Here is a 26696-nt window from a genome sequence, read left to right as displayed (position 1 = left end):
ATTTATCTTCATTTTGCCAGCACTCTTAAGTTGTTCTGTTCCTTGCTGTGGCTGATAGGTATAAAATACCGCTGAGGTGGGATGTGGATTAGCTGTTCTTTGTGACATTACACAGAATTTAAAACATGAAGAATTCTGCTGTCTTTGTGCCATGTAAGCTGTCTACTGCCAAACTGACTGGTGTAATAGGAATATATAGAACAGCTGCCTACTTTGACGTGGTGTTGGGGAAGATCATCAGTTCTTAGAGTTTAGCCACCCAGGCTGTGTGGAAATCAATTAAGTGTGTAGGCAAAGAAATGTACTGTGAAGAAACCTTCTGATGGCATTATTTGCTTCTGATCTAAGATGTCAACCACAACTGGTGTCTGCAGGTTCTGCTATCTGTGATTCTTACCTTTTCTCTTTGTATGCTATTGACCATTTTGGTGACTTTCTGCCGATTTGGACCCTTCTTTGTGATTGCTTCTAGGCATGGTTTCTTTTTGGATATGTAAACTGTGTTTCATGGCACTTGTTATTTATTTTTGTTACTCTGATGTTTGGTATGTGGAGGAGCTTATTGTGCTAACTTCTTCAAGGTTACTTAAGGTTGTTTTTTTTTTGATGTGATACTAGTCACTTCATTTTCAAAACTGTACCTAATAAAATCTTTGAGAACGGCTTATCAATCTCTCCATGCAAACTCTGCATTATAGTTCCTTATAGGTGAAAATATAACTTCTCACTGTTTGTTGGGACTTGAAGTGAGCTGAAAAAATACCCCCACAGTTTACAAAATTTGCACAACTATCCTGTATTACAGCCCATGCTTAGGACTCTGTCACTTCTCAACGTCTGACTATACAGTGCAAATAATTGCATCTCATCTAGGTCTGGTTGTATCCTGAAAGTTATGTCAACTTTACCAATGTCCTTTGGAATTTATATAATACTTTTATCACCCTAAATTGTTTCAAAGTACATTTATTACTTTTGAGAAATCTAGCTGTATGGTTTTACACTTGTATAGAACTAGGTTAAGGAAGTACTTCAAAATAAAAGATTTTACTGCTTTAGATCTGACCTCACATAACTAATTATATTAACTGAACAAGTAGTTAAATGTAAGACCTGTCATCCCTTAGGCAGTGAGTTAAAAATATAGAGTCAAGGTTGGTGGGTTGGTGTCGATTTTTAAAAAAAAAAAAATTTTTTAGAAAGGCTTCTCCTTTGGGGACGTGAATTCCCAATACTAAACTTGATATGCATCTGAGTATTTAAAACTTACTGCCTTCTAGTTTGTAGGCTTCTGCTATAGTTTCTGAAGCATTTGCATATGGCTCCTATCGGGTGTTCTTTCGGAAATGAATGACAAAATTAGTTGGGTCCCTGTGAGTCACCTGTCAGTAAGTAAAGCAGTGCTGTCCTTTGGTGCTGGTAGAGCTCAGGGTGTTTGGTATGGAGTGCAGGAAGGTTTGGGGTGTTGGAGCGGGGAACTCTTGAGCCACAGACCTGTGTGGGCAAGGAAACTTGCACTTCGAAAACTTCATTGGTACAATTCCACAGACACAGTCCTTTCCTTTATGCATCTTGTATCCAAGGAAAACAAAGCTTGAGATGCTGTGGCTTAGGCTGGCAATTTAGCAAGCAAACTTTGTGATGCAAGCCCAATCTTGCATCATTACAGTGCATCTACACAGAGTTACCACTGCTGTGGCTACGCGAATGCTCCTTCCTCTTTCCTGTGGAGTGTAGTGAGCCTCTTTACTTTGTGAATGTTAAATCTCATTAATTCTGTCATCCTAGAGACTTTTATGACTGTATTCTACATCAGTGTTCTGTAAGTAAGGGCTAAGTCTTCTCTGGATTACTATGTTAATATATATGCCCAGTATTTCAGAACTACATTAGTTTTTACTTATATACCTGATACTTTATAGCATTTCCTGGAATTTCCTCCAAGGAAGTTCATCCTACCCTATTATCTAACTCTCTTAATGTCCTTTCTCACCACTCCCAGGGCTTGTTTGTTCAGGAGACAATCTGATAGACAACTGATAGTGTTTGAAAAGTTTTCTTTTCGAAGTAGCTGTGCTAATTTCTGCAAGTAGAGTGGAAGCCACTTGATAGAACTAATACAATCACAGTCTTACTTTGAAGTTAATGACTTTTAACAGAGAAAAAATACTTTAAAATGTCCTTAAATACAAAAGAGACCATAATCTCTATAGAATATATTTTGATGCCAGTTGCTTTGCAGTTATTTTTCTTTGGGCCAGCTTTAGAATGATACTGAAGATGTATTTCCCTTGTTCCACTTCAGTTCTGGTCTCACCAGTCAAAGTTTAAAGTAATGTGAAGAGCCGAAATACTGCAAGCAGCTCTTCAGCCAACTGGAGAGCTGGTGCCCCATCCACACACTATGTGAATCTGAACTAACAGTTTCTTACTTGGTTTACTTTTACCTTGCTGGCTAACGTGGAAACCATAAGAGTATGTCAGTGTAATTGTTGCAGAGATGCGTAATCAAAAGAAATTACACCGGCAAGTCTCTTGCTGCTGCTCTGTCGTCAGTCATGTCCTGCCCCCCCGCCTGCTTGCTGTCAGTTTTAAAGTTTAGTGGCAGGCCTGTTTTATGACAGACTTGTTTTTCTTCAAAGGATGTCTGTGGTGAGAAATTACTGACATGATCTGCAACTGAAAACCCCTCAGCTCTGGTCTGGAAGCAGCAGTCTTGCTGAAGGTGTGTTTCTGGGAACAGGGCCCACAAGCGGCCGGCAGCTTTGACACCAGTTTGTAGGGCCGGGTTGAGGCCTGGAGGCAGCAGTCTTGCTGAAGGTGTGTTTCTGGGAAGGAAGACCCACAAGCGGCTGGCAGCTTTGACACCAGTTTGTAGGGCCGGGTTGACGTTAAAGCCTGCTAGAGGCCAAGGGCTGGCCTTGCCACCACGGCCTAGCCATGGGAGCAGCGGTGGGTGTCCGGCTGCACCCACCCCTCCAAAGCCTGCAGTCAGGATTCATCCACAAGACCTGGGTTGGTCTGTCTCTGCATCTGTGTATAAGTCATGTCTGTCTGTCAGTACATTTTCTGGAAGTTTTGTCTCTAGAGCTTCCACATTAACCAAGCAAGTGCAGCTTAGTCTCCAGCAGCTGTTGGGATGAAGGAGTAGCTTTTACATCGGGCCGTTTTCAGGATTACTCAGAGACTTGTGAGCTCCTCACCTTGGGCAGTTAAGCAGTTGAGATGAAAACTGGGTGCAGTTTCCTGAAAATAACTTTTCATATTTCAACATGAGTTCGTAACTGAAGTCTTCAAGCTCAGTGCAGTGCAAAGCCATTGCTTCCAGTCACAAGTAATTGTTTCATATTTGGCGGAAAAAATTGTAATAGAAAGATTTCAGATGATTCATTTCCTATGCAGCATAGGTGTAATTCTGTTGGTCTGAGGCATGAAACATGGTTTACACTTTGGTTTATTTCTTGCTTAATCATTGTATTGTCCTTCCCAATTTCATGCAAAGAAAATACAAAGTGCTGCACCACTGTGGGGGAAGGTGATGAACCTTTTAGCAGTGGCTAGCATACTGAGCGCAAGCCTGACACTGCGTAGGCTGATCCCATGGCACTGAAGCAGACTGATGGGCAAGCAGAAAATGGAACAACTTCAGATGGATTGTGCACTTAACTCCGTTTTATTAACAGTGGTGAATGCGAGATACCTTGACCTTATGGTAGGTCAGCTACCTACAAGGCATCAGGGTGAGAATCAAAGCTCAGTAGTACCCCAAGATTATAATCCTCCTTCAGGAAAAATGATCAGCTGTAGGTCTAGGGGAAAAATGCTACTTTTCATTGCTATGTTTCACTACTTTCTTGGTTTGGTTAAAGTCTTTTTGTTTCATTTACAAGTGGTTGAAAATGTTCTTCTGTTCAGACAAGACTGAGAGGTGAGCAATGTGAGCTACCACATCAGGGCGAGGTGCAGGGTGTCACTGCACACTGCAGCTACTGCAGGAACGAGCTGTCTGCGCTGCAACTGTTGAGCATAGCTGAGAGCTAATGTATTCGTTTCAGTGGGTGTTAAAATGGCATTGTATGATGTTCTGCAGTAATAACTGGGAGGCAGTCATGATACTTGCATACTTTTTCTCTGGCAGCAACCTCTGCATAATTCAACCTGAGAACTGAAAGCCATTGCTAGGTTCCCCTGGCTTGTATCCTACTTTCAAACAAGGATCTGCAGCTGAAACTTAGCCACCCACATTTGAATTTTTTGAGCTAAATATAAATCTTATGGTTTGGTATTTAAGTGCTTACAGTTCATGGCTTCCTTGATACCCCTGATACTTCTCTGGGAATCATGAAAATTGAAAATCAATGGAAATAGGATGGCTTATTAAGGCCTTTGGAAGAAGCTTCACTACTGTGTAACACTATCAGCCTTCAGCTCTAAGGGTCAAATGCATAGTGAGGATGGGCTGCAGATGAATGTAGTTTGATAATTATGTGAGGTGCCTCTTACTGAATTGTAAACCTAATTAAGACATACATAGGAGACTTTCTCCTAATACTCATCTATATTAAAAGCAAACATTTATTCAACTTCACAGTCTTTTTTATTTTTGGTTTTTAATGTAGATGAATATTAGGAGAAAGTGCCCTTAGTATTTATCTCAGTCAAAACTATAGAAAGTGATACCTAATAAGATGATAGTTTAGGAAACATAAAGTGGTGTTGTGGAAGGGATTTTTTTCTTTTTTACTCCAGTTGCAATTTTCTGAGAAGAAAATTTGGGGCTTTTGTGTTAGAATAGGTCTATTAGGGCAATTTTTAAAACTACTTTCACTTGATTTAAGATTTTTTTTTAATGTTACTTTAAATACCAGCTGCTTGTCACTCAACTAGTAATACAGATAAATAAGTAGCAATATTACAGATTACTGTTCTTCCTTATGTTGGTTTTATAATGTATTCAATTTTAAAGGCACTGTTTTTATGTATCTTTCTATACGCTTTTACCTCAGCCCAGTGAATGGGCTATGCATAAAATGTAATTTTAAGGTAATGTTTTCATTAAAGTGCCATTCTTGGTCTTGCTCTTCTGTGTAGGGTAGTATGGGAATGTGTACTTTTGACAGAGAAGGAATATTTTGGCAGGGATTTGAGAGGACTTTCAGAATCTCCTTTTTAAGAGCATAGTTTAAGGGTTGTGGGTTTTCTTGTTTGTTTGCTTTTTACATTCAGTTAGTTTAATTCCAATCTATTCATTTTTCTTCCTAGTTCTTTTCTTAAATGCCCTTTTATGGTTTTATACTATCAGAATTAACTCTGGAAACTGAGGGTAGCATGGTACAAATTACTGGTAACTGTGTGTAGACTATTGGGGTAAATATTTCTTCATGGATAACTGAAATCCCTGTGCTTTCCAGGAGCTTGGATTGCAAACTTAGCTGATCGTTGCTCAACAAAAATAGGTCCAAACCAAGGAGTTGTCACTAGGAGCCTGAGGAGTTGTCACTAGTGCCTGAAGAGCACTCTGATAGTCCTCTTGCATCTTTTTGCTGACCTCACTTGTGAGCTGCTCTGTAGAGCTCAGCCCCTTCCCTGCTGAGAGCTCTTCTGCTTCCCTCTTTGCCCCTTTTCTCATTTTTTCGGTCTCTCCTGGTATTAAAGCATACTGTTTGCTATGCCCTTAGCTTGGTACAGCCTCTGGCAGGCACTCAGGGCTCTCTGCATACCACGGTAGGTTCATTTGAACATGTTCAAAAAGCACACCCTGCATCTCTTCGTTCAGTGGGGGAGAAATTTTCTTAGCTTATGAATATTTCTGTGCATTTACCCTGAGGTGTCTTTTTTCTTCGCTTCTTCTCTTATATTCCTTCCTCTTCAAGCTCCTGCTTAATTTACCCTCTCATGTAAGATGCTTGCTTTCTTCTTTGCAGCTCCTAACCTCTGGAACAACTTTCTTGAATTTCTCAAGGTTTCTCAGAGGTTTCTCAGAACCTCTGCTTTTAAAATGTGTTTTAAGTGATTGCTTAATTCTGAAATTGTGAAAGAATGCCTATGGAAAATGCATGAGGATTGTTAAAGTGGCTGTGCTAAGGCTTTCTCACTGCAGCCAAAATTTATCTGTGCTCTCTGGATAGGCTTGGATCCCCTCCCCGGTAATATCAGCATTGTGGTAACATCCAGAAAAGCTGCCATTTTATCTGCCCCTAGCAATTGTAATACCTGCTAGAAATGACATGAGGCTTAGTCGTCTGCCCTAACTTAACCTGCTCAATTTAGTCCTCGCTCTGAGACACCAGCAGAGACCCAGCTGAGCACTCAGACACATTTCTCTGACTTGCTTCCAAGCTCACCAGCAGCAGTCGCTTACTGCACACAGCTTACTCCTCACCATGCTTGGTCATTCCTAATCTTCCTCTTTACCCTATCCAGACAACCCCAAACTGGCATTGCTTTGCAGCTCCTAATCCTGGTTTCCTGGAATAAGTTATTTTATCTTCTGCCCCCATCTCAGCAGACTTTGTCCCAGTTTAATTTCGCTCTCGTTCTGAGTTCAACTTTTGTCCTTTCGTATTGAAATGAGACTGCTGCTTCTTTAATATATCCTGATGGCCTGCTAGGATATATTAAAGAAGGGGAATTAGATGCATCCTGCCCTGGATGGGACCTCCTGGGAGATGTCCTGATCAGGACCAAGAGCTGTGGCACTTGTAGTCTGAAATGAAACTTGACCATTCATGTTTATTTTGAAAGTGTACTGACTGCACTTTTCCGAGTGTTTGTAAATTTGGGATTTTCAGGGAATAGAAAGGCATATATCTGACTGAGATCATCCTGCTATGAAATTTCATGCACCCACTCAAAAGCATAATGGGTGTAGGAATATTTCAGACAAAGGGTTTCCAGAGGGTAATGCAACTAATGTAATTTTCCGTAGGTCTGTCTCCTGTAGACTGTGCAACTATTCGGTGTCCAGTAATAAAGCTGAGGGAGACATCTAGCAGGAAAAATTTCAACTTGCATAGTTTGGCAAAGTTAACGCTTCATGGTTTTATCACTGGAAAGAATAAGATGACATTTTACTGCTTCTCCCCACAAACCCTCTCAAAGAAAATGAGGCTTTGGTTTCACACAGCTCAGCCTCCAAAAGCCAATGCTAGCTGTTACCCACCACTGCGCTTCCCTCTCTGCTGTCTTTACAAAACCCCGTGCTGGCTGTTACCTAACGCTTAGCACTTTGCTCTCTGTTCTGCTCTTACAAGGTAACTAGCACTCTGACTTCTTAAAATCGGTGCCAGTTTCTTTCCCCAAGAACTGGAGTAGGTTGCTGTGTGACGTGAAAGCGAAGCCACTGAAATGCCAAGAGGGACAAGAGGTGCCCATTGCTCCTGCTCAGCCGCGCTCTGTGCTGGCTCAGCCCTGCAACAAGTCACCCGCCAGGGCCAAGTGAAAACTCCTTGCTCTGTTTTGGAGGAGCGTTACTGTTCTGCTGGTTGTGACCCCTTGAGCCAGCTCCCCGTGGAGGCTGAGGAGGGCCCTGCAGTTGGGTACTGCTGGCACCAGGGGACTGCAGGGGTGGAGGGAGGGTGCAGACGAAGAGGTGGTCTGCCGGCAGTGGCCCATTACAGCCAGCTAGCTCTGAATCAGAGTAGCCCGTGAAGGGGATGGGGTATGGATTGCACCTGATCGCACCTTTTCTCCACCCCTTTTTTCAATTTACGCTACGTTACGTTTTCTCTTTTTCTGGTCTTTGTAAGCATACCTGCCTCCAGCCTGTTCCTATGAGTTAATCTCTCAGACTGTCTCAGTATCGTGAAGTGAATTGCATCAGGGACTGCCTACTCGAAAATACTCAACTTATCTGAATAGTTTCTATTTTCCTATAAGGACAAGCATTCCTTTGAAGACCTTTCAGTTTTGTCTCAGAGGTTAATTGTGGTAGTTATCTGGTTTTTTTTGTTTGTTTGTTTGTTTTAAGGATTGAAGCTAAAAGGGCATGACAGGTAGACTTGAGGTGCCACCTGTTTCTAGTGGTCTGCACTGAACAGTGGATCCATAGTTGTACCCATAGCAGCAGTTGCTTGTAGTATTGGAAGAAGAAATGGAGTCAAAGCAGTTGACGCAAACTTTCTGTATCCCTACCAAGGGGTTAGGTAGGTGTTTGGTTCAGAGGAATAGCGTGCTTTCTTGTTACTTTTATGTCTCTTGCTGGATGTTTCAATTTGTGGCTTTACCTGGCTCATTGCCCTCTGTACTTTATGATCCTTTTACAGTCCTCCTGAGTAATTTGACTTCCATTTATTGCATTCAAGTTTCCTGTCACTGAAAAGTTCTTGGTGTCTATGCTTCCTATCTTTCTCTCTCATTGGGATGCTTTGTGCTGGTGTTCCTTGGCTTGGTACTTCTGATCAGGTCCCACATACTATGTCAGAAGATTTTGCACGCTATAATTGATCAAACAACACAAATGAATACAAATAATGCAAATTTGTACAAATAATGCAAATAATGAATATAGTGCTCTAGCAGAAATAAGTTATGCTAGTTGAGATTTTTAAAAGGGTTATTGATTCTTCTGCTTGCTGAATGTAGATCTTGATTCCTCAGATAGATTTCTCAGGGGGGAAATCTGGTATCAGAAAGCACTATGAATAATTTTTGAGATGGGAGAGAAAAAATGTGAGTCACCCAGAAACTCTAGGGCAACAAAAAGGCACTAGAAAATCTTTGGTCTGTAAGTTGGGGAAAAAGAAAGCGAGAGACTGTACCACTTCAGTCCTGGATCTTATCAAGTTTGTAAAACAGGAAGGGGAAGAAAGTACTTGCTGAGTGACGTGCAACATCTGGCCAGAAATTAAACATTCCAAAATGTTTCCTAAAATTGCTTCTTGGTAACTTCACTATGCTATTTTAAATTGTTCTAAAATGTTTTGCTCTGTGTATCTCTATATAGTGAGACCATCAGGATCATGTTGTTTGCAACACCCCCAAACATACACAGATGATTGCGCACAGGAGCAAAAGCCCAAAGGATGCTGTTTATGTTCTCTGACTACTAAACCTGATTATTTGAAGTTCACAGAAGAAAGTTGTGCTTAACCACAAAAGCAGGGGCAAAATACTGCTAATGTGTTGCAAAACAAGTTCAGACAGAAAGTTTTGATGTGTAGTCCAAACCTGAGTTTTAATTCTGATGGGTAGAGTTGCTGCAAATCTCTGAATTTTTAGTCTTTAGCATTTCCCCTCCTTCTCACACCTGGTTTTGAGATTCTCTTTTATCTTTAATTGTATCCCTTTGGCCTGGTATTCCCACGCCCTGAATTGTTCCATTTTCACCCCTCCTTCCTTTTCTCTGAGTTCTCCAACTGGAAAAACACTTATTTAAAAAAAAAAAAAAGTGTGAAAAGTATTTTTCCCTGTGGAATAGCTGTAATCTTAATTTAATCCAATTACGTCATCTAATATATTAGCTGGATGCGTTTGTTAGCAGTTGACCTTTTTAAAATCTGTGTCCTTGGATTACAGAGCTGATGCCTTATGGAGATGAACTTTCTATTTCATGCCTTTAGAAGCTGGCCACTGATGGGCCACCCGAGGGCAGGATCGTGTTGCCTGTGCTGGCTAGAAGGGTGTAGGTAGCTCAGTTTAGCCCTGTCATTGATGATTTGGTCCCTCGCCCCTTTGCACAAAACAGAGAAGAGTGGGCTTGAGCACTCTGTACATGCTGTTATCCTGTGGGTTTATAAGAGTTTCATCTGCTTTAACTCGCCTTTTAATAAGTTTGAGGTTTGCAAATGGAGTCCAGCAAAAAGATGCGAGCTATCCAAAACCAAATGCATGTAAAGTATTTAGAGCCTTCTGTAGGTCACAGGCCCAAAGGAAAACGCGGAAACTAACTGTCCAGTACGGAAATATCTGGCTACAAATCCATAACAAAATGTATTATTTTTGTTTCACTGAGGAATATGATGCAACTATGGGACAAGTCTAAAAAGTAAGCAAATAAAATACTCTGAATTATTCAACCTAATCGAATAAACAACGTTCTTTAGAAACAGTTATTTGTTTAAACTTCATCAGATGTAGAACTTCTTTTTCTTCTTTTCTTCTATATCTTCCCAGGTAATGTTCTTTCTATTGTTAGGATAACAAACATCCGCAGATTAAATTTCAGTAACTTGAGGCGTATGGCAGAATACTGAATTGTTTCCAAAGATAGTAGATTGGATTTCTGTCTAGGAACAAAATTCATATTGGTAGTGGTTTTCATTGCAGTTTGTCTCTGTGTTACATAGTTTAGCAGTTTCTTTTTGTTGTTGTTGTTTAATTCAAAGTGTTGTATACAGCTTTCCTTTGAGCTGTATGGAACATTCAGCTGATCTTCAGGCATCGTCTTTCTGATACTGCTTATGCTTCACCTGGCTTTTCTGTAGGTAGCTTTAATGCAAACATGCTAGTTAATGTGAAATAAATGTAGCAGTTGTGCTTTTGACAAAGACAAGAATTGCTGACATGCACAGGAGAACAGTTGTCCAATGCTGCTCTTGATATGATGTGTAGAATTCAATAGATGGAAGGTTGATAATATTGGGACTTACTGGAACTGGTCCACTCAGAGCCATCCTTTAAAATGGCGAAAGAACTTAGCTTGCAATACTACCTGTGCTCAAACTTATATGGATACGAATTTTTCAGTAGAAGCACGCGTGCATATATATGTGTGCCTGAGAGATCGTCTTTGGTTTTCATACTGAAACATTTTCATGTGAAGGTAGAAATGTCTCATATGTACTTAAGAAAGTCTGCACTGGACTATCACCTAGCTTTTAAAATTTAAAAATCTGCTGAATTTTCCAAACAAATCCATCAGTCTGGTCTAGCCTTTGTCAGTGAAATGTTTAGTCCACTTTAGGATTGCAGTAAATAGCCAGATTCCCTCATAACAAATGAGGGCTAAGAACCTGTGTGGAGATAGTACCTTGCTCTGAAAAGGTCACTGCTGTCTGCCTTTCCCATTGCCCCAGTATGCTGTTAGATAACGTGAAATACACTGCTTAACACTTCTTGTTTCTTCAACAGGCAAAACGAAGGCTGGAGCTAGGAGAAAGTGGCCACCAGTACCTTGCTGAAGGACTAAAGACTCCAAAGGGGAAAGGAAGAGCTGCAACAAGAAGTCCAGATAGTCCAAAAAGTAAGGGAACTACTCTACATGGCACAGAGTTCTCAATTTTACTAGGTTGAGATCAAAGCAAACCAGTACAATGTGCTGTATCACTCAGCTAAAAGAGTGTGTGTTGCTGTCCTCACCTGGATGCACGTGCAGCAAGCTCAACCACGGAGCCAGGCAACATGCTGCGTGGTTGGTGGAGAGCTGCAGAGAGGCTGCAGAGGCTCCTGGCTGCTGGATCTGTCCTGCTGCGGGCTGGGCAGCCTGCAGCTTCTCTGGTCCAGGAACCGTCTTCAGCCAAGGGCATGTAGCTGGGTACTCTTAGGAGAGGTAGATGCTGAGGAATCAGAGTATTATGATGGGATCAAATGCACAGTTATGACGCAAGGCTAATCAGGGAAGTCTCTTCTTCTACTAAAGTTACGGCAGGTGATTGGCAGGGCTCATTTCCCCAGGCAGGGATTTGCAAAGAACGGTAGCTGTGCTTCAGCGATGTTAAATGTTCAGTGCTGTCTGTGGCCTCTGATCTGTCTTCTCTCTCTGCAATACAGCCAGATTATTGCTGCCACTGTTTAGTGTCTGTTTTAAATTGAAGTGCATTCTCACAGAAGCTCAATATACCATTTAGAGCATAGGATACTGCTGCAGTGTTGGTAAGGCCGTATAGAGGACTTTGCTGCTGCATGAGCAGGAATGCATGCCATTTGAGGTGGGAGGTCAAGTAGCCTCTTGCCATTCTTATGCTGATCCTCTTACTCTTCCCTAACCCCCAAATTTAAAAACCAACCAACCAAAACCAACAACAACAAAACCCACACCCTGCTCTAAATACACGATGCCACTTAACTGAGATGACTTCCTCCATTTCCCAGTACAAACAAGCCCTGAATCCACCAAAGAAGCAGTACAGGTGGCTTTCTTTGCAAGCAGGCAATGAATTGGTTTTCACTGAAAAGCTATCATATTCTTAAAAATATTTCATGGCAGTCTAAAATTTTACTTTCTGGTGGTATTTCAGTTTAGACTGACTTTCTCAATTAAGTGTGAGACCTGAACCTTGAAAATATGGAAATGACCACCAGATCAGCCTAAGACCCATCCTGTGCAGTATTTCGCTTAACCTAAATCAATGAAAGGTTTGAGAAGCACAATAAAGGTTTTACTAACAGTGATGATCATACCACAGGGAAACTTTCAACCCAGCAGGCTTCTAATAATGTCTGGCTTATTTCCCTTGACACAAAGGCCTTGAACATTCAGAATTAGAAATTATTCTGATCCATATATTTAAACTCTTAAAAACTCATCTATTAAACATGTTGATGCTACATCTGTGTGTGAAAGCAGTGAATTATAAGATTGAAGCCATTTGCTGACTTCTCATTTAAAAGAAATGGATGCTCTTGCCCTGTTTGAGCATTGTTTGGTTATGGAGAAATTATGATTATAAATTGCATCTCATGTCAATCTCATCTAATTCACTTGAGCTTTTTGTAAATCACAGAGTCTGGCACTGATGGAATCTGTCATTTTGTTCACCCACTGAAGTACACCTAAGTCCTGCTCAATTGCATGTGAAACACTTATCTTACAAGAGGGGAAAATCAAACCCTGATGAAAGCTGGCTATCAGCCTGATGAAGGAGAGTCATAGGGGGATTTTTGGTATTGCTGCCAGGATAAATAGATACTAAAAATACTATTAAGAATTCACATAGTGAAAGCTGAAGTAGAATATTGCTATATGTAACCATCAGACTAATGGAAATATTTGCATTAAAAAAAATACACGTATTTGCTCATGTACCTGTGATTTTTGGAAAAGTACATCTTGAAATACAAATAAATACCCAGTGGTAAGTTGTGTCAGTGCAGAAGTTTGAGAGATTTCTTTAGTAAATATGAAAGAAATGTCTGTAATATGTATCCTTTCATTTCTGGATACTGCTTTCGGAACCAATATGAGAAAATTGATTTGCGTTTTTTGTTTTTCTTCTTCTTCTCTCTCCAAGCTCCAAAATCTCCTTCAGAAAAGACTCGGTATGATACATCACTTGGACTTCTTACAAAGAAGTTCATTCAGTTGCTGAGCCAATCTCCTGATGGGGTCCTAGATTTGAACAGAGCGGCAGAGGTCCTCAAGGTGCAAAAAAGGAGGATTTACGATATCACCAATGTACTGGAAGGCATCCATCTCATTAAGAAAAAATCCAAAAACAATATTCAGTGGATGTGAGTATTCATTATCCTTTTCCATTCTTCCTGGCTGATTTCACTCTTACAGGGTAGCAATATTATTCTTCTCCAACTTTCCATTCTAACATTTTGTTCCAAGCAATCGTCCAAAATGCCTTCTATCAGGACAAAGCTTTCTTTTTCAGTTAATTAAGACATATTTTCAGTGTATAAATAGTGTTTCTCAAGGAAATTAATCCCACATTTTGTCTGAATACTGGATTAACTAATTTGTTTCTGCAGGTGGAGGAAGTTTTTGTGTGCGCATCTTTACCTACTGTCTTCCTCAGTCTTTTTCAGGGTGTAGTTAAAGTAGAGGGGAGTTAGACGCAAGATTTTGTAAATGCTTAGTAATATTCTACTTTTCCATCTTGAAATGTGTTGTCATGATAAAATGATTTTTTTTCTGGAATGTGTAGTTTATGTTGACACACCATGGATGGGTTTAGGAGGAAAGGCCTAGGAAATTGATGTGCAGTGTAAAACCCTGCCTTTTTGCTTTCCTGTAGCGTAGTGTCCAGCTGTACAAATGTTCAAAAGGTGTCTTTGCTCTTTGGGTTCGTAGGGGCTGCAGTCTGTCAGAGGATGGTGGCATGATGGCACAGCGTCAAGGCCTCACAAAGGAGGTGACTGAACTGACTCAGGAAGAGAAGAAACTGGATGAGCTAATCCAAAGCTGCACCCTGGACCTCAAGTTGCTAACAGAGGACTCAGAGAATCAGAGATATCCTTTTTGCCAAAGCCTCAAAGATGGTCAGTCTCCTTGCTGTTCCTGTAATACCAGGAAAATTCTTCCAAGGAATGTGATACACAGCAGCAGACACTTCCAGAGATTGGCCAGCTGGTTTTGATGTATTTTTATCTGAAAGTTACTTAAACCACTTGCACCTGGAATGCACACAAAATAAAAAAGTGGTACATGAATTAGCCCATAACAACAATGTTCACATAGAGTAGAACCAAGAATTTAGCTGATTAATGAGTGATGACATCCAAAGCCCTGTGCTATTTAGGCTATTCTGAGCCTATAGCAAACCCCATTTTGTGCAGAAGGCACGGAGACAAAGACTTTGCAAGGTAACAGGTGTGTGTGTGTACTCATTATACAATAGTTTTTTTTTATATTAAACTTTGTACATAAATTACAGGTACAGAGAGGAAAATAAAGTTGGGAGTCAGTTTAGTTTGAAGCTTGCAACAAATTTTCAAACTTCCCTGGTTAGAGAATCTATAATAAAATATGGATAAATATTTAAATAGTTTTATGAGCTCCTCAAAAAGTCTATTTTAGTCTAACTTAGTGTAATAGCAATGCTCGATTGCATAAAGTTCGTGTGACTTTTGGTATTTTGGCTGCTAAAACCTCTCATAATTAACTAGTTCTCATTTTCAGTAGGTTTCCCACCTGTTAGCAACAGGGGAGAGCATTTTATTAAATACCAATGTGAAAACTTTTATTACTTTAAATAGTCAGTAGTTCTTGAAAAGCATCTAATAAACCTATTTTCTGTTTTGAAGGATAGAAAATAACTATGGGAGTGTCAGTAAAAAGTAACGTGAATAATGTAAATACTGTCTTTTGACTGCTTACATCTCAAAATGCATATGAAAGCGAGATCGCTGAGTGGCGTAGAAAGTAAGGTTAGCACTGTCCTCAAATAAGAGTTTGGTCCATGAAGAGATTGAAGGGAGACAAAGCTGAGTATTATGATTCCCTATTTGTATTACCACCTATTGGTGTGGTAGAGATCCCTACCCTGTGGTTGCTGGCTCCCTAGGGGATGGGTGAGGAGGGATCACCGTTTGCAGTATGCTACATGGTCAGGCACATGTAGAGGTGTTGGCCTCATGCTCTTGGATTTAGGAGAGCATAGTCCCAAAATCCTTTTGTGACTCCAAGTTTACTGATAATACTAGAGATTATTAAGGAAGTAAAGCTGAAGTGTTAAACGTGGGGATGAATCTGATTGTATCCCAGCACTGTCTTTAGCTTATCTCACTGAAGTCTCACATTGGATGGCTCACTGAATGCTCAAGGAGCTGAGAAGCCTCTTCCTTTGCTTAATCTCTGAAGGCAAAATTTCTGCTTTTGAAGATTTTTCTTTTTCCTCATGACTATGTGGGACCTAAACATTGTGCCCAGCCTGTGTACTTTCTAGTCTCTCTTTAAAAACAGTCAAAAAATAACTGATTGCAACCTTAAATGTTTTGGTATGTGACCAACATTATCTTGGGGAGCTTTTGGCTATGGCATGGAAGGTTGTTTTATTTGAAAAACAGGCAATCCTTTCCTTTGTTCATATTGTGTCAGACACTTTTGCTGTAATTTGTACTTCGGATTTGCAAACCTTGCTGTATCTTCCTGAAGGAGTGGTATAAGTCATGGTAAAAGCCATTTGCATGAAAGCTGACCTGCCATTTTGCCTCCTGACCTGATGCTTTGCATTTGGTCCAAGTTAGATGTGAGAGGTATGGGTTGTTGATCTTGGGCAGGTTGTGTGGCTGTACTGCGCAGTAACAGTACACGTTCAACAAAATCTTCCACATTTATGCCCCAGAAAATGTAATGATAAATGAGATCCTGTTTCTACAGGGTAAACATTATGTTAGATAACTCTCAGATGACAAAAATAAAGAGCTGGAATCGCTTGCATATGATGCTGGCTGTTTGCCGTTCCAAGCACTCAGTTACACAGGTCAGTAACTGAGGCACCATTGTGCAGTAACACACCAAAACACTCATACTGAATTGAGCAAGTCCATGCTGAACAGCCAAACATTCATGTTCATTCCATGCTTATGCAGAACTCGAAATCGACTTTCTACACTGTGAAGTTGTTTGAAGTAGCTGTTTAAACAGTTCTTTAAAATAGTTGGGCTACCTAGATAAATGTTTACCTAAGGAAAAAAAAAAAACAAACAAAAAAAAAACAAACAAACCCCAAAACCCTCAAGTGAAAATTGATATTGATGACTTCAAAAATATATTGTACATGTGCATCTATTACATGCATCTGTGAATTCCTTTACACTTTTCTGTGATTTCCAGTTCATTCTGTTTTGATTGCATGTAAAAATTTTTCTTCCTGCAGTCTATGAGTAATTGCAGATTGTTGAGCTTTACTTGTACATGTATGAAGGAAAAAGAGAGAGCACTCAGAACAGACATCTCCTTTTGTCTCTCAATAGTGGGTCCAGCTGTTAGATCAAAGGGAAGTTCTCACTTTGATTACAATTGCAGCCAGTGTAGAGAATAGGAAACTTTGGGCTAAGAGTAATGTAGCTGTGAGAAAGTGGAAAAATAATTTGCAGAATTTTGCCTTTTCTAGTGGTCTAAATATATTGTAACCTGGGTTGGAAAATTCCTTAACAGTGATTACATTAGCTTATGTAACATACCAAGATATTCGAAAAATTAGTGGCCTTAAAGACCAAACTGTTATAGTTGTGAAAGCTCCTCCAGAAACAAGACTTGAAGTGCCTGACCCAGTGGAGGTAAGGAGAACCTGACTTATCCTGCCAGGTTATCATTTTCCTATACATGGAGCAAGCATGCTGTGAGTTTTACTGTGGAAACTGATGCCCAAGCTGGATTATATTGGCATACAGTACCACATTCATCTGTCTTAAAAGCTTTAGATAGATATTTATTTTTTTAAAAAGGAAGGAGAATCTTAAAAAATCATTTTACACAAGGCAACCATTATTTGTTCCTTTTCTCTCAATTCCAGCTTTCCATTCAGGGTAATCTGTGCTATATACGGATTATTCTCTTTTCTTATACTTCATATAAAAAAGAGCTCTTCCTTGACAGTTGAAAACTCCCTGTTCATAAGCCTCTAAAATCTTTCTCTTAAGAGATTCAGCTCTTATTTTTCTAGCTTTATGTAGTTTTAGTCAAAAAGTTCATGGATAACTCAAAGACTTAAACATCTGGATGACTCATATTACTGATATCCTAATTAGAAGAGACATATGTTTTTATGTAGGATTCTCTTTTTTGAAGTATTAAAGTTATTGTAGAAACTTATTTTACTCCTAGAATCTGTTCTAACCCTTCCTTCTTCTGTCATCATCTCTGCTTCATTGAAACTGATTTTAACACATCTGCATTAAACTTCTTACATTTTGCTAGCACACTTTTTGTTTGCTATTGTGAAATGTGTAGGGATGGGGATTTCTTTTTCTTCTTTATTACAATCACTTCTGTTTCTGAAGCTGCCTGGGTGCATTTTGTCCTTCTTCTGTTGCTCCTTGTTGCTCAAGCCACAGTCTCTCACTGCCAGCTTTTGTCTGTGAGATGTCTGGCTCTAGTTCCTTTGTCCTCATTTGGTTTCTTTTCCTTATTTCAGGTAGATGGCTAAGGTAAATTAGTCGCTTTTCACTTCCTTTACCTGATTTCACAATTATGGAGAAAATGCTTCAGGTGATTTTTCTTTGAATATACCCTCAGGGAGTAGTTTTATATCATTTCTCTCCTAGTTTATGAACTACATGGTTCATCTGCGCCTGGAATTTTAGCTCTTGATGTCAAAAGTGTGCTGTTTTACAATTCCTGGTTAAAATGGAGACCCAAGTATGCTGGACAAATGTAAATGCTTTGCATGAGCCAGAGCTTTAGAGAGGCATATAGTGTACCTTATTTTTTCACTCAAAGTGCAATCAGAGATAAAGCTAAAACTCAAAATCCTTCATGCTGTGTTCATGCCTCTACCTTATTTTGTTGTCTTTAACGTCTAGCTGGTTTCCCTGAGCCCAGAGCTACCTGCAGTCACAGACTGCAGATATTCATGCTCTGTGACTTTTCTTACCAAGATTCTTCACTTGCATAGGTCCGTTATGGTTTCCATCCTTTTTTGTTTTTCCCCCACTTTGATCCTAGGTGTAGGTTTGGGAAGAAAAAATCATTTTGCTGCCTTGAGGAAGGAATATTTTTTTTTTTATCAGTGTCCATATATATATATATATACACACACACACACACACACACCATTATCATTGCTTTCTTCCCTGATTCTTTCCCCTAGGCATTACACTTTTTGATTTTTAATTCAGTGAAATCAGACAGGTAGAGAGAGAGAGATGCATGCCATCATTAAAACTAGTGCCTAGACCTCCCTTATCCTATATACCCAACTCACTCATTTGATTTTCGGCTTCAGGCAGTAAGAAGTCTTATTTCTTTCTCTCATTTGCAGTTATATTTCAATACTGTCTCCAACTCCTGCTCTCCCCATCTTCTTTTTTTCTAATTACCTATAGCATTGCTCTAAGTACTCCTTGCTATTTTCCATGTTCTGGGGTACTCCTGTTCTTTTGTTCTCTATATCTGTAAATGCTGTCTGCAATGCTATATAACTGCCAAAGCACAAATAGCATGAGGAACTTTTTGTGAAAGGGCACAATAATATGTGTTTGGAAGAAGTCTGCCAGGAGGTATATAATGTCTGTATTCGTGCTTTTTTAACTTTATTAATGTAGTACAGCTGTAGTAGGTTTATATTTAACCAGAACCATTTATGATTTTCCATCATAACACTATGAACAACTTCAGAAATTTTTTTTATCTGTCTGTAGTATACCATCTCATTTTATTGCATCAGTGTGAAAGCTAAGAAAACTTAACTTTTTGAAATGGATTAAAAGTTCCTGATATTCAGGAATACTTTTCAAATTAGAGTTGCTTCCTTGAGGGGGCAGAAGGACCTCAGGCTTATTTATAAAATAAGCTTTGTTGATGAAAACGGCTTTTGTTGTTGTTGTTATTTGGAAAAACTTCCCTGATAAACAGGTGAACTTAAAGCACTTTGAATTCAATGTGAATCAGTGCTGAAAGTTTTTTGGGGGAGTGGGAAGGTTCTGGCACATTTACACAAATACATTCGATGTTATTGTTAATGAATAACAATAAAACCTAAGTCTTGGATACCGTTGTTCTGTTCCATCAGAATAGTCCAGGTTCTTATGATTGTTAGAAAATGTCAGGAGTTCAATCCTTTACCTCTCTCTGGTTGTGAAGAAATACATAAAATGGTGGGCTTCTGAGATTTGTGGGCTGCAAATAGGAGGAGAAGCTTTTGCATTCTCTTCCAGTTTACAAGATGCATTAGCCAAGTCATCTTCAGAAGATGTATGGGGGTTTTCAAATATTTTTTGGTCAGTAAAAAAAGAAAAAAGTTTAAATATTCACACCCCATTTAGAACTTACTGTGAATTGTCAATGTTTTGTCAAGTTCATTACTATAACACCTTACTGACATTTGTTTTGTTAGCAGAGTGCATTGATACATTTATCTAGTACTCAAGGACCTATTGAAGTTTATCTGTGCCCAGAGGAAAACGATGCCCTCAGTCCAATGAAAACCTATAGTCAGGACCACAACGGAAATATTTCGAAAACTATTTCCAAAGGTAAAATGATTTATTTCTAATACTAAAAGCCTTCCTCTGTGCTTTTGTACAAGATTTCATATTGAACTTTAGATATCCGGCTCTTATTTTTTGGCTTTATTTTTCTAGAAGTAAAAAGGTAAGGTAACCGTTTTCCACTATGTCTTTCTGGTGCATACTGGGGGAACAAATCTTTTCCTCTGCATCAGGTATTTAAAATAAGCCTCATATGTAACTAAAGCTTATGCAATATTGAAGAAAAACAATTTTGTTCCTGCGACATGTTCAAATAGGACAGTAGCAGAAAGATTTGTCTCAACACCAGGCAGAAATCTTGGTGTATTGGTATATACAGCTGCACAGTGTCGCTGATATCATCTGCTGCTTAGAAAGTTTGTACTTTGAAGTACTTCAGGTGTATGAATTCCACTGAAAAAATTGTCATCTTTCACTTCATTTTATTCAGTAGTTGTTTAGATCTTGTAAACTAAGATTTTTACTAGAGAAGTCAGTGGTGATAGCACCATGAATATTTTTGAGAAGACCTTTGTAACACATAAAAACAGGCTACAAATGATCTGAACTGAAGGGCATTTTTTTGTTTAAATGGTGCTTTATGAAAGGCCCTTTAGACTTTGTGTCATCCATGTCTATCAGTTCTAATAGGATTAAATGTATCATCTTCCCCCCTCCCCACCCCTTCTCCCCTCTCTTACAGAAGTGGCTTCTGCTAACTCAGGACAAGGTGACTGCTCAGTAAATATGGCAACAATCTCTCCACTGGCTTCTCCAGCCAACCTTCTACAGCAGACCGAGGACCAAATTCCCTCAAACTTTGAAGGACCATTTGTGAATTTGCTGCCTCCTCTGCTTCAGGAAGATTATTTGCTGAGCCTTGGGGATGAAGAAGGCATCAGTGATCTCTTTGATGCTTATGATTTAGAGAAGCTTCCTTCATTGGTGGATGAATTTATATACAGCTGATTCTCTTAAAAGATGCCTGTGTCTAAATCATGTTTTTAATGGAATCAAAACACATACCATCATTCAGAGTTGTCCCCAGCTTACCATAAAATAGCATTATTACAGAAACTAGGCTCTTGAACACTTCTGATATTTTAATTTAATATTCCCTAAAATACTACAAACAACAACTGAAGGCTTTTACAAGGTCTTCTTCTTGACCCTAAGCTCCAGCGCCTTGTGAGTCAGCAAGGGCAAGCAGGTGACTGTAAATGTTTTTGTTTTCACACTCCCCCAGTCTCTGCTTACCGTGACAAGTGGGCTTGTGGAGAAGGGCTCAATGAACTGGCTTAGTCATAAATAACAATTTTATAATAGTATTTCAGGTCGTGCCTTCTGCAGAGAATGCATGTCTTTTGAGCATCACAACATGGATTGTACCTGCAGTAAACATAAATATGAAGTAATGCAAAAGTGTGAAATGGGATTCTTCAGCTACTTGTGGGAATGTTTAAATTGCTGTCATAATGCTCATTTTGAGCAGTGTATATGTCTCATTATGAGGTCAAATACTTATGTCCTTAAAAGCTTTTAATAAAAAATACACTGTAAATGTAGTGTATATTGCAAATATTGAAAAGTATAAAGTTCTGCCACTTCTCGTAGTAATCACAGATTTTTAAAAATGCTTGTGTGTGTGTGTGAAAGTAGTTTTTGTTGGTTGTTTTTTTAAACTAGAACGAAGATGCACAGTTCAATTTTACTGCCCCCAGTGTGCATTAGAACTGGTACATAAATTTTTGTGGTACTAAGTGGGGCTTTGTGTTAAGTGCCTACTAGAGATGCACTGTGGGTTTTTCCCTCTATGGAAAACACTTATGCCAAGCTTTGTTTGTTCAATATATCATATTTATCTCAGTGGGTTAGCTTCCTCTGCTTACAGCTTTTTATAATTCTCTTCGCCAGCAAAATGGAACTAATTTTTTTTTCCAAAGTACATAACTGTAAGTACCACATCAACTGAATTGCATTTATTTTTTGAAGATCTTTGGTAGTATAGTATAATACCAATATTTATTTTTTTGAAAGTGAGAGGAATTCTAAGAAGTCTTAAATAAATTTTTTTTTGAGTGTAAAATATGTTGCCATGTTTTGGGCTAAATTAATGTAATGTTGATTAGATGATGCCCATATAATCCTCTTTGTTTGCATTACCGTTGTGCTTATCTGACATATTCAGAAAATTAGTACTATTTGTACTGTAGTAGAATATTATGTATGCAGGTTTTCTGGTACCATTTGAGTTGCTGCTATGAAAGCTCACACATGAAAAGGCAAGAAGTCACAGTACTAATAAGAAAACTGTATGACTGTGTGAGTTTTGGAATATAACAAATGTATAAAGAGCAACACATAAAGAACTGTTAAACAGTGTTAAGTGTGTGTTTATATGTACAAATGTGTGCATAGATCATTCAGCAGTTGTATTTAAGTTGATATATGTTTCAACTCACACTTTAGTTATCTAGCAGTTTTGTATAATAGAATTAATTTGTAAACACTGCCAGAATATTTTCTAGCTGGTTTGTAATTTTTTAAGAGTTTTTTTTAGATGTGGATCTGTAAATAAAATTGTAGTATTTAAAGTTTTCGTCTTGTGGAAGAGGAAAGTAAAAGTTGTGTGAGCATGAAGATTTGTGAGACAAAGGGGCACTTTTGAGGGGGAAAAGCAAATGAAGACTAATGCAGACCATCTTTTTTTTGTACAAATTAAACACTTGTCCCAATGTGCGTGGGCAAAATACTAATCTAATTTAGCTTTGCATTGTATGCTAGTTTAAAAAAACTGTAACATACTGTAAAAAAAAAAAAAAAAGAACAAAAAAAGCTTTTATGGTGAGTTTTGTAAATAGATTTATTAAAGGATGACCTGTTCTCTAGCTGTGATCTTACCACTTCAAATGGATGTAATTTGAATAAATTTTGTATGGTAATGAATCAATAAAAAGGATTTTTTAAAGAGTTTAGAATTGTATACTGCTTTTTAAAATTATTCTTATTCTTGGTGCCTATCATGCTTTTTCTTGGAACCTGGCTGTTAATATTTTTATTATTAGTGCTGCTCACACATTTGACACCAGCTATGTTTCAAATCCTTTTTTTTTTTTTTTTGAAATTATGCTAACAATGAGTTCTGTGGTTATTAAGCCATACTGAAACAAGAACAAAAAAGGATATGTGTAAAGAAAAACAGTAGGAGATCCAGAAGTTGAGGTAGTATAGGTTTATTTTTATTGATTTCCCTCCCCCCTCCCAATAAATTATGAACAGACTTCTTGGAAATTTCATAGAAACTTAATTTTTCTAAATTAAGTAACATGACAGAAATTGTTGAGAATGTTAGCGTTCCTCCAGATAGTTGTCCAGAAGTGTCTCTTACTAGTAGCTTTAACAAAAGAGTTCTGCTTACTTCTGAGTCATCTCCAATAGTACTGCACCAGGTGCACATTTACGAACTTGTTCTCCCTTTCTGGTCTTGGTGATGCATGGCCAATAAATTCTGAGAAGGGAAAAAAAAAAAAAAGGATCAGGATCATAAAAATCACAGTAACATGGTTTGCTTGATTAAGTGTTATACTTCTGAGCAAGTCAAGTGTGTTTTTTCATCTTTCCTGCACACAAGGAGAAAGCAACAATTTTATCACTTTATACCCTTGTCTGTACTCTAACTTCTGCACATAGTAATACTGAAGGGAAGACTACAGAGAAGATCCTGAGTTATTCTGTATCCCCAATAAATAATAAGAGGGTTAGAGGACTGCTTTCTCAGCTGTTTATAGCACTGATGACAATAAATGTCTTTTTGTCCTTCCTGTCATAGCTCCCTGACCCATTCTGTTTCTCTGATCTGCAGCTGCCATAAGCACTTTTTAATTTGCCCCTAGAATCTGCTTCTGATTGCTGTTTTTCTTTTCTCTCTTCTCTTGCTTCTGCTTTCTACATAGTTTAAGATGTGTTGAGCTGCAGGTAAACAAACAGTTAAAATACTCCCTTCTGCTCCTTTGAGCTAGCACAGTGTGCTTCAACATTACTCAGCATACAAATATTAGTTTCAGGTAGGCACTGTTGTGGCCTACATATGCTGCATTTCTTAGCTGCCAGCCGATGGAAAAAGGATTCTGAGAAATCTGTCAGAACTGTACTGACTGATGGGCAGCTATACATTCCTTCACACAGAGGAGTTCACTCCTGGGGAGGTCACTTCTCAAAAAAATAAAAAAAAAAAGAAAAAGGAAAAAGGAGAAGGGTCTTTCCCTTGAACCCCTAGAGAGAACTGCCCCCCTGCAAATGACAGACTTTAACACTTTCTATTCTTTTTGACTTACACTTGAACAAGTAAATTATGCTGTTGTCTTGATGCAGGCATAGATGTTTTTGTTGTAGAAAAAGTATGAAAGTTAGTAAGGTGCTTTTTGTAGTTAGAGACTTTACTATGTGTTTAGAAGCACCAAATTTAGTTGTATATAGAAAGCCTAATAACCTTTTTTTCTTCTGATCTTGTCAATGTGCATTGCCGTTGGTGTTCTTGGAGTCAACATTTCTCAAGATTAATCAGCTTAGAAACCTTTACCTGTCAGTAGAGGGATATTAAAAACAAGTAGAATTCATCTTCCTATTTTGCTTTTCTTGGCAAAGCATGATCTGCCTGCATATTACTCGACATCTAAGCAAAGATTAGTAGAATGCTTTGCCTTTGTGAAGACGGGGAGTTTCTTTAAACCTTTTTCTTTCTAAAATTTGTCAGGGAGAAAGTGCAATGTCTAACAGAAAAAAAAAATGGAGTAGCTGTCAAGGCTGAGTGTTGCTGACACGAGAGTAGATAGATTCTCCTAAATTGAAAGAATGGAGGAAGAAATCTAATTTATTGTATCTAACTTTAGGATTCACCATTTCTTTCCTGCATGATTTCCTGCTTACTCCCCCACCCAGAGCTGCATCTTAGCGACCAGAGAAAAAGGTTATCAAAAAGCTTTGGGCCCTCACTTCCCTGGATGCTTCCCTTCCAGAAGGCCATTAGTTGAGATACTCTAGAACAACTAAGGCTGTATCTTCTTCTAACCCTGAGCTAAACCTGAGTTTTATATTTTATTTCCCTAGCAGTTTTTGTATTTCCAAAATGTGTACCTATTTCTGCAAAACCCAGAATGACTTTAGATGGTAAGCCAGGCTGAGGCTGTAGTCTGAGTCCATCACCCCTGGGGAGCAGGAAGTAAGCTACTCAGGTCGTCTGGGAAGGACATCTCCTAAAGCTCTTTTTGGGGAACTCAGGGACTGAAACTATATTGCCAGTCTTCTCAAGGTCAGTGTTGGGACTTCCAGCTGCTGTCTCTTAAAAAACAACTTTCCCAGGTGGGCACAGCTAAGCTTTCTTACCACACTCATCTGCTTCCCTTGCCACCTGCTGGGGCATTACCAGCAGCCTCTGTGCAGCTTGATTTCTTTTTATGAATATGCTACAAAAGCAATTTAGACTTGCGAGCTTCAAAAGCACTTACAGGGTGCCTTCCATGTTGTGGCTACATCCTAGGACTGAATAGGAACTGTGCTGGCACAAGGGCTGCTTGATATTATGAATTCTTGGCAGTGGGACAAAGTAAGAGCTCTGCTGGATCATGCTGAAACTGATCAGCATGGCCTATTTCTGTCACTAGGTATGGGACTTGCAGAGAGCTGCTGTTATTCCTGCCTGGGAGCTGCTCTGGGAGCTCACTGCCTCCCCTTAATAAATACCGTTCTGTGAATCTTGGCCATCTGGAGATTTTGGATAGGTCTTGCAGGCTATCTATGCTCTGCTCTTTTAGTCAACCACAAAACAGCGCTGATGTCTGCCCAGTTTTGTTTAACCACAGGGCTAACTAACACTTGGCTAGTCAAGATAACTGTGGGGTAGGGCAGTGATCCCAGAATAGACAAGTTTAATTCAAGGACTGCAAATGAAATAACTAAAAAAAAATAAAATAAACACAGGAAACTGGAAAGGGAAGAGAATCCTTTACCCACTAGGAAAGCAGTTAAAATACAAAGATTGGTAATACATATATCGCTACTTACTGACATACCAAGGACTACTTACACCGTACTGTGAAGGAGGATGTCTAAAATAGATTAACACATCTACTGATTTTAAGATAATTATCTTCTGGGCTAAAAATGCTGCAAAAATGATGAGTTACACATCACTTTGTGTCTCACGGACGGTCTCTCTGAAAATTACATGCGTGTTTAAACAAAGATCAATCATGAAGGCAAGTGTATGTTAAACTGTAACCATGACTTTATCATAAGGCCAGGTGATATTAAGAGTGCTTTAGTCCTGCCTATAATGATTTGTTCTTAAACATTGACTCTAGTTAAGGGCTTCTTTCTTTCTGTCCCAGTTTTCCTTTTCAAATGTCTTCCATTACTTTGTTGTTATTGTTATCTTTGTTGTTGTTGTTATTGTTTGCTTGCCTGTGACTGTTGCCAGGAAAGAGTGACATGAACTAAACACCATTTTAAAGAAAAAAAGGGGGGGGGGGGGGAGTGATATTCATAGCAAGAAGTTGCCAAATTTTATCTACTAGCAGACCAATGGGCCTATTATGGAATACTCTTGGGGCTTTCATTCCCTTCACCTCCAGTTTGAGGGAGACTATAGGCTGCTATCTGCAGTGAAATAATGATTCCAGGGGCTTGTTGTAAAGAGAGCAGCTTAATGTTTCACACGATTACAAGGATGGCGGGCTTTATAATCCAAAGCAGGCCACCCCAAAAAATAAAGGTGCCATATAAATAAGCTTTTTAGGCTAACTGTGCACATTAAAAACAGAGCAATGGTATTGTAATACTTTGATCTGCAAAGAAACTTAATCTCAAACTTAATCTGGCTGCTTGGAGTCCTACATTTAGTG

At 39.0% G+C, this 26696-nt stretch overlaps 1 protein-coding gene across 3 annotated transcripts in view; it reads left to right on the top strand.

The window, feature by feature from the left end:
• E2F3 (E2F transcription factor 3) overlaps positions 1–22765 on the top strand; it is a 43420-nt gene extending 20655 nt beyond the window's left edge. For 2 of the 3 annotated variants that reach the window (XM_050709187.1, XM_050709189.1), the window contains exons 2-7: positions 11071–11182; positions 13170–13389; positions 13958–14118; positions 16775–16887; positions 19665–19803; positions 20501–22765. In XM_050709187.1, the coding sequence (XP_050565144.1) occupies positions 11071–11182; positions 13170–13389; positions 13958–14118; positions 16775–16887; positions 19665–19803; positions 20501–20766 (1011 nt within the window). In that variant the 3' untranslated portion in view covers positions 20767–22765. The remainder of the gene's footprint in view (positions 1–11070; positions 11183–13169; positions 13390–13957; positions 14119–16774; positions 16888–19664; positions 19804–20500) is intronic. The other variant, XM_050709188.1, reaches the window with a different exon arrangement.
• The last annotated feature ends 3931 nt before the right edge of the window (positions 22766–26696 follow it).

This window comes from Cygnus atratus, chromosome 2 (genome assembly GCF_013377495.2).
Source record: "Cygnus atratus isolate AKBS03 ecotype Queensland, Australia chromosome 2, CAtr_DNAZoo_HiC_assembly, whole genome shotgun sequence".
Taxonomy (NCBI): Eukaryota; Metazoa; Chordata; class Aves; order Anseriformes; family Anatidae; genus Cygnus; species Cygnus atratus.
The sequence above is the reverse complement of the archived record's forward strand: the minus strand, read 5'-3'. Positions and strand labels throughout refer to the sequence as shown.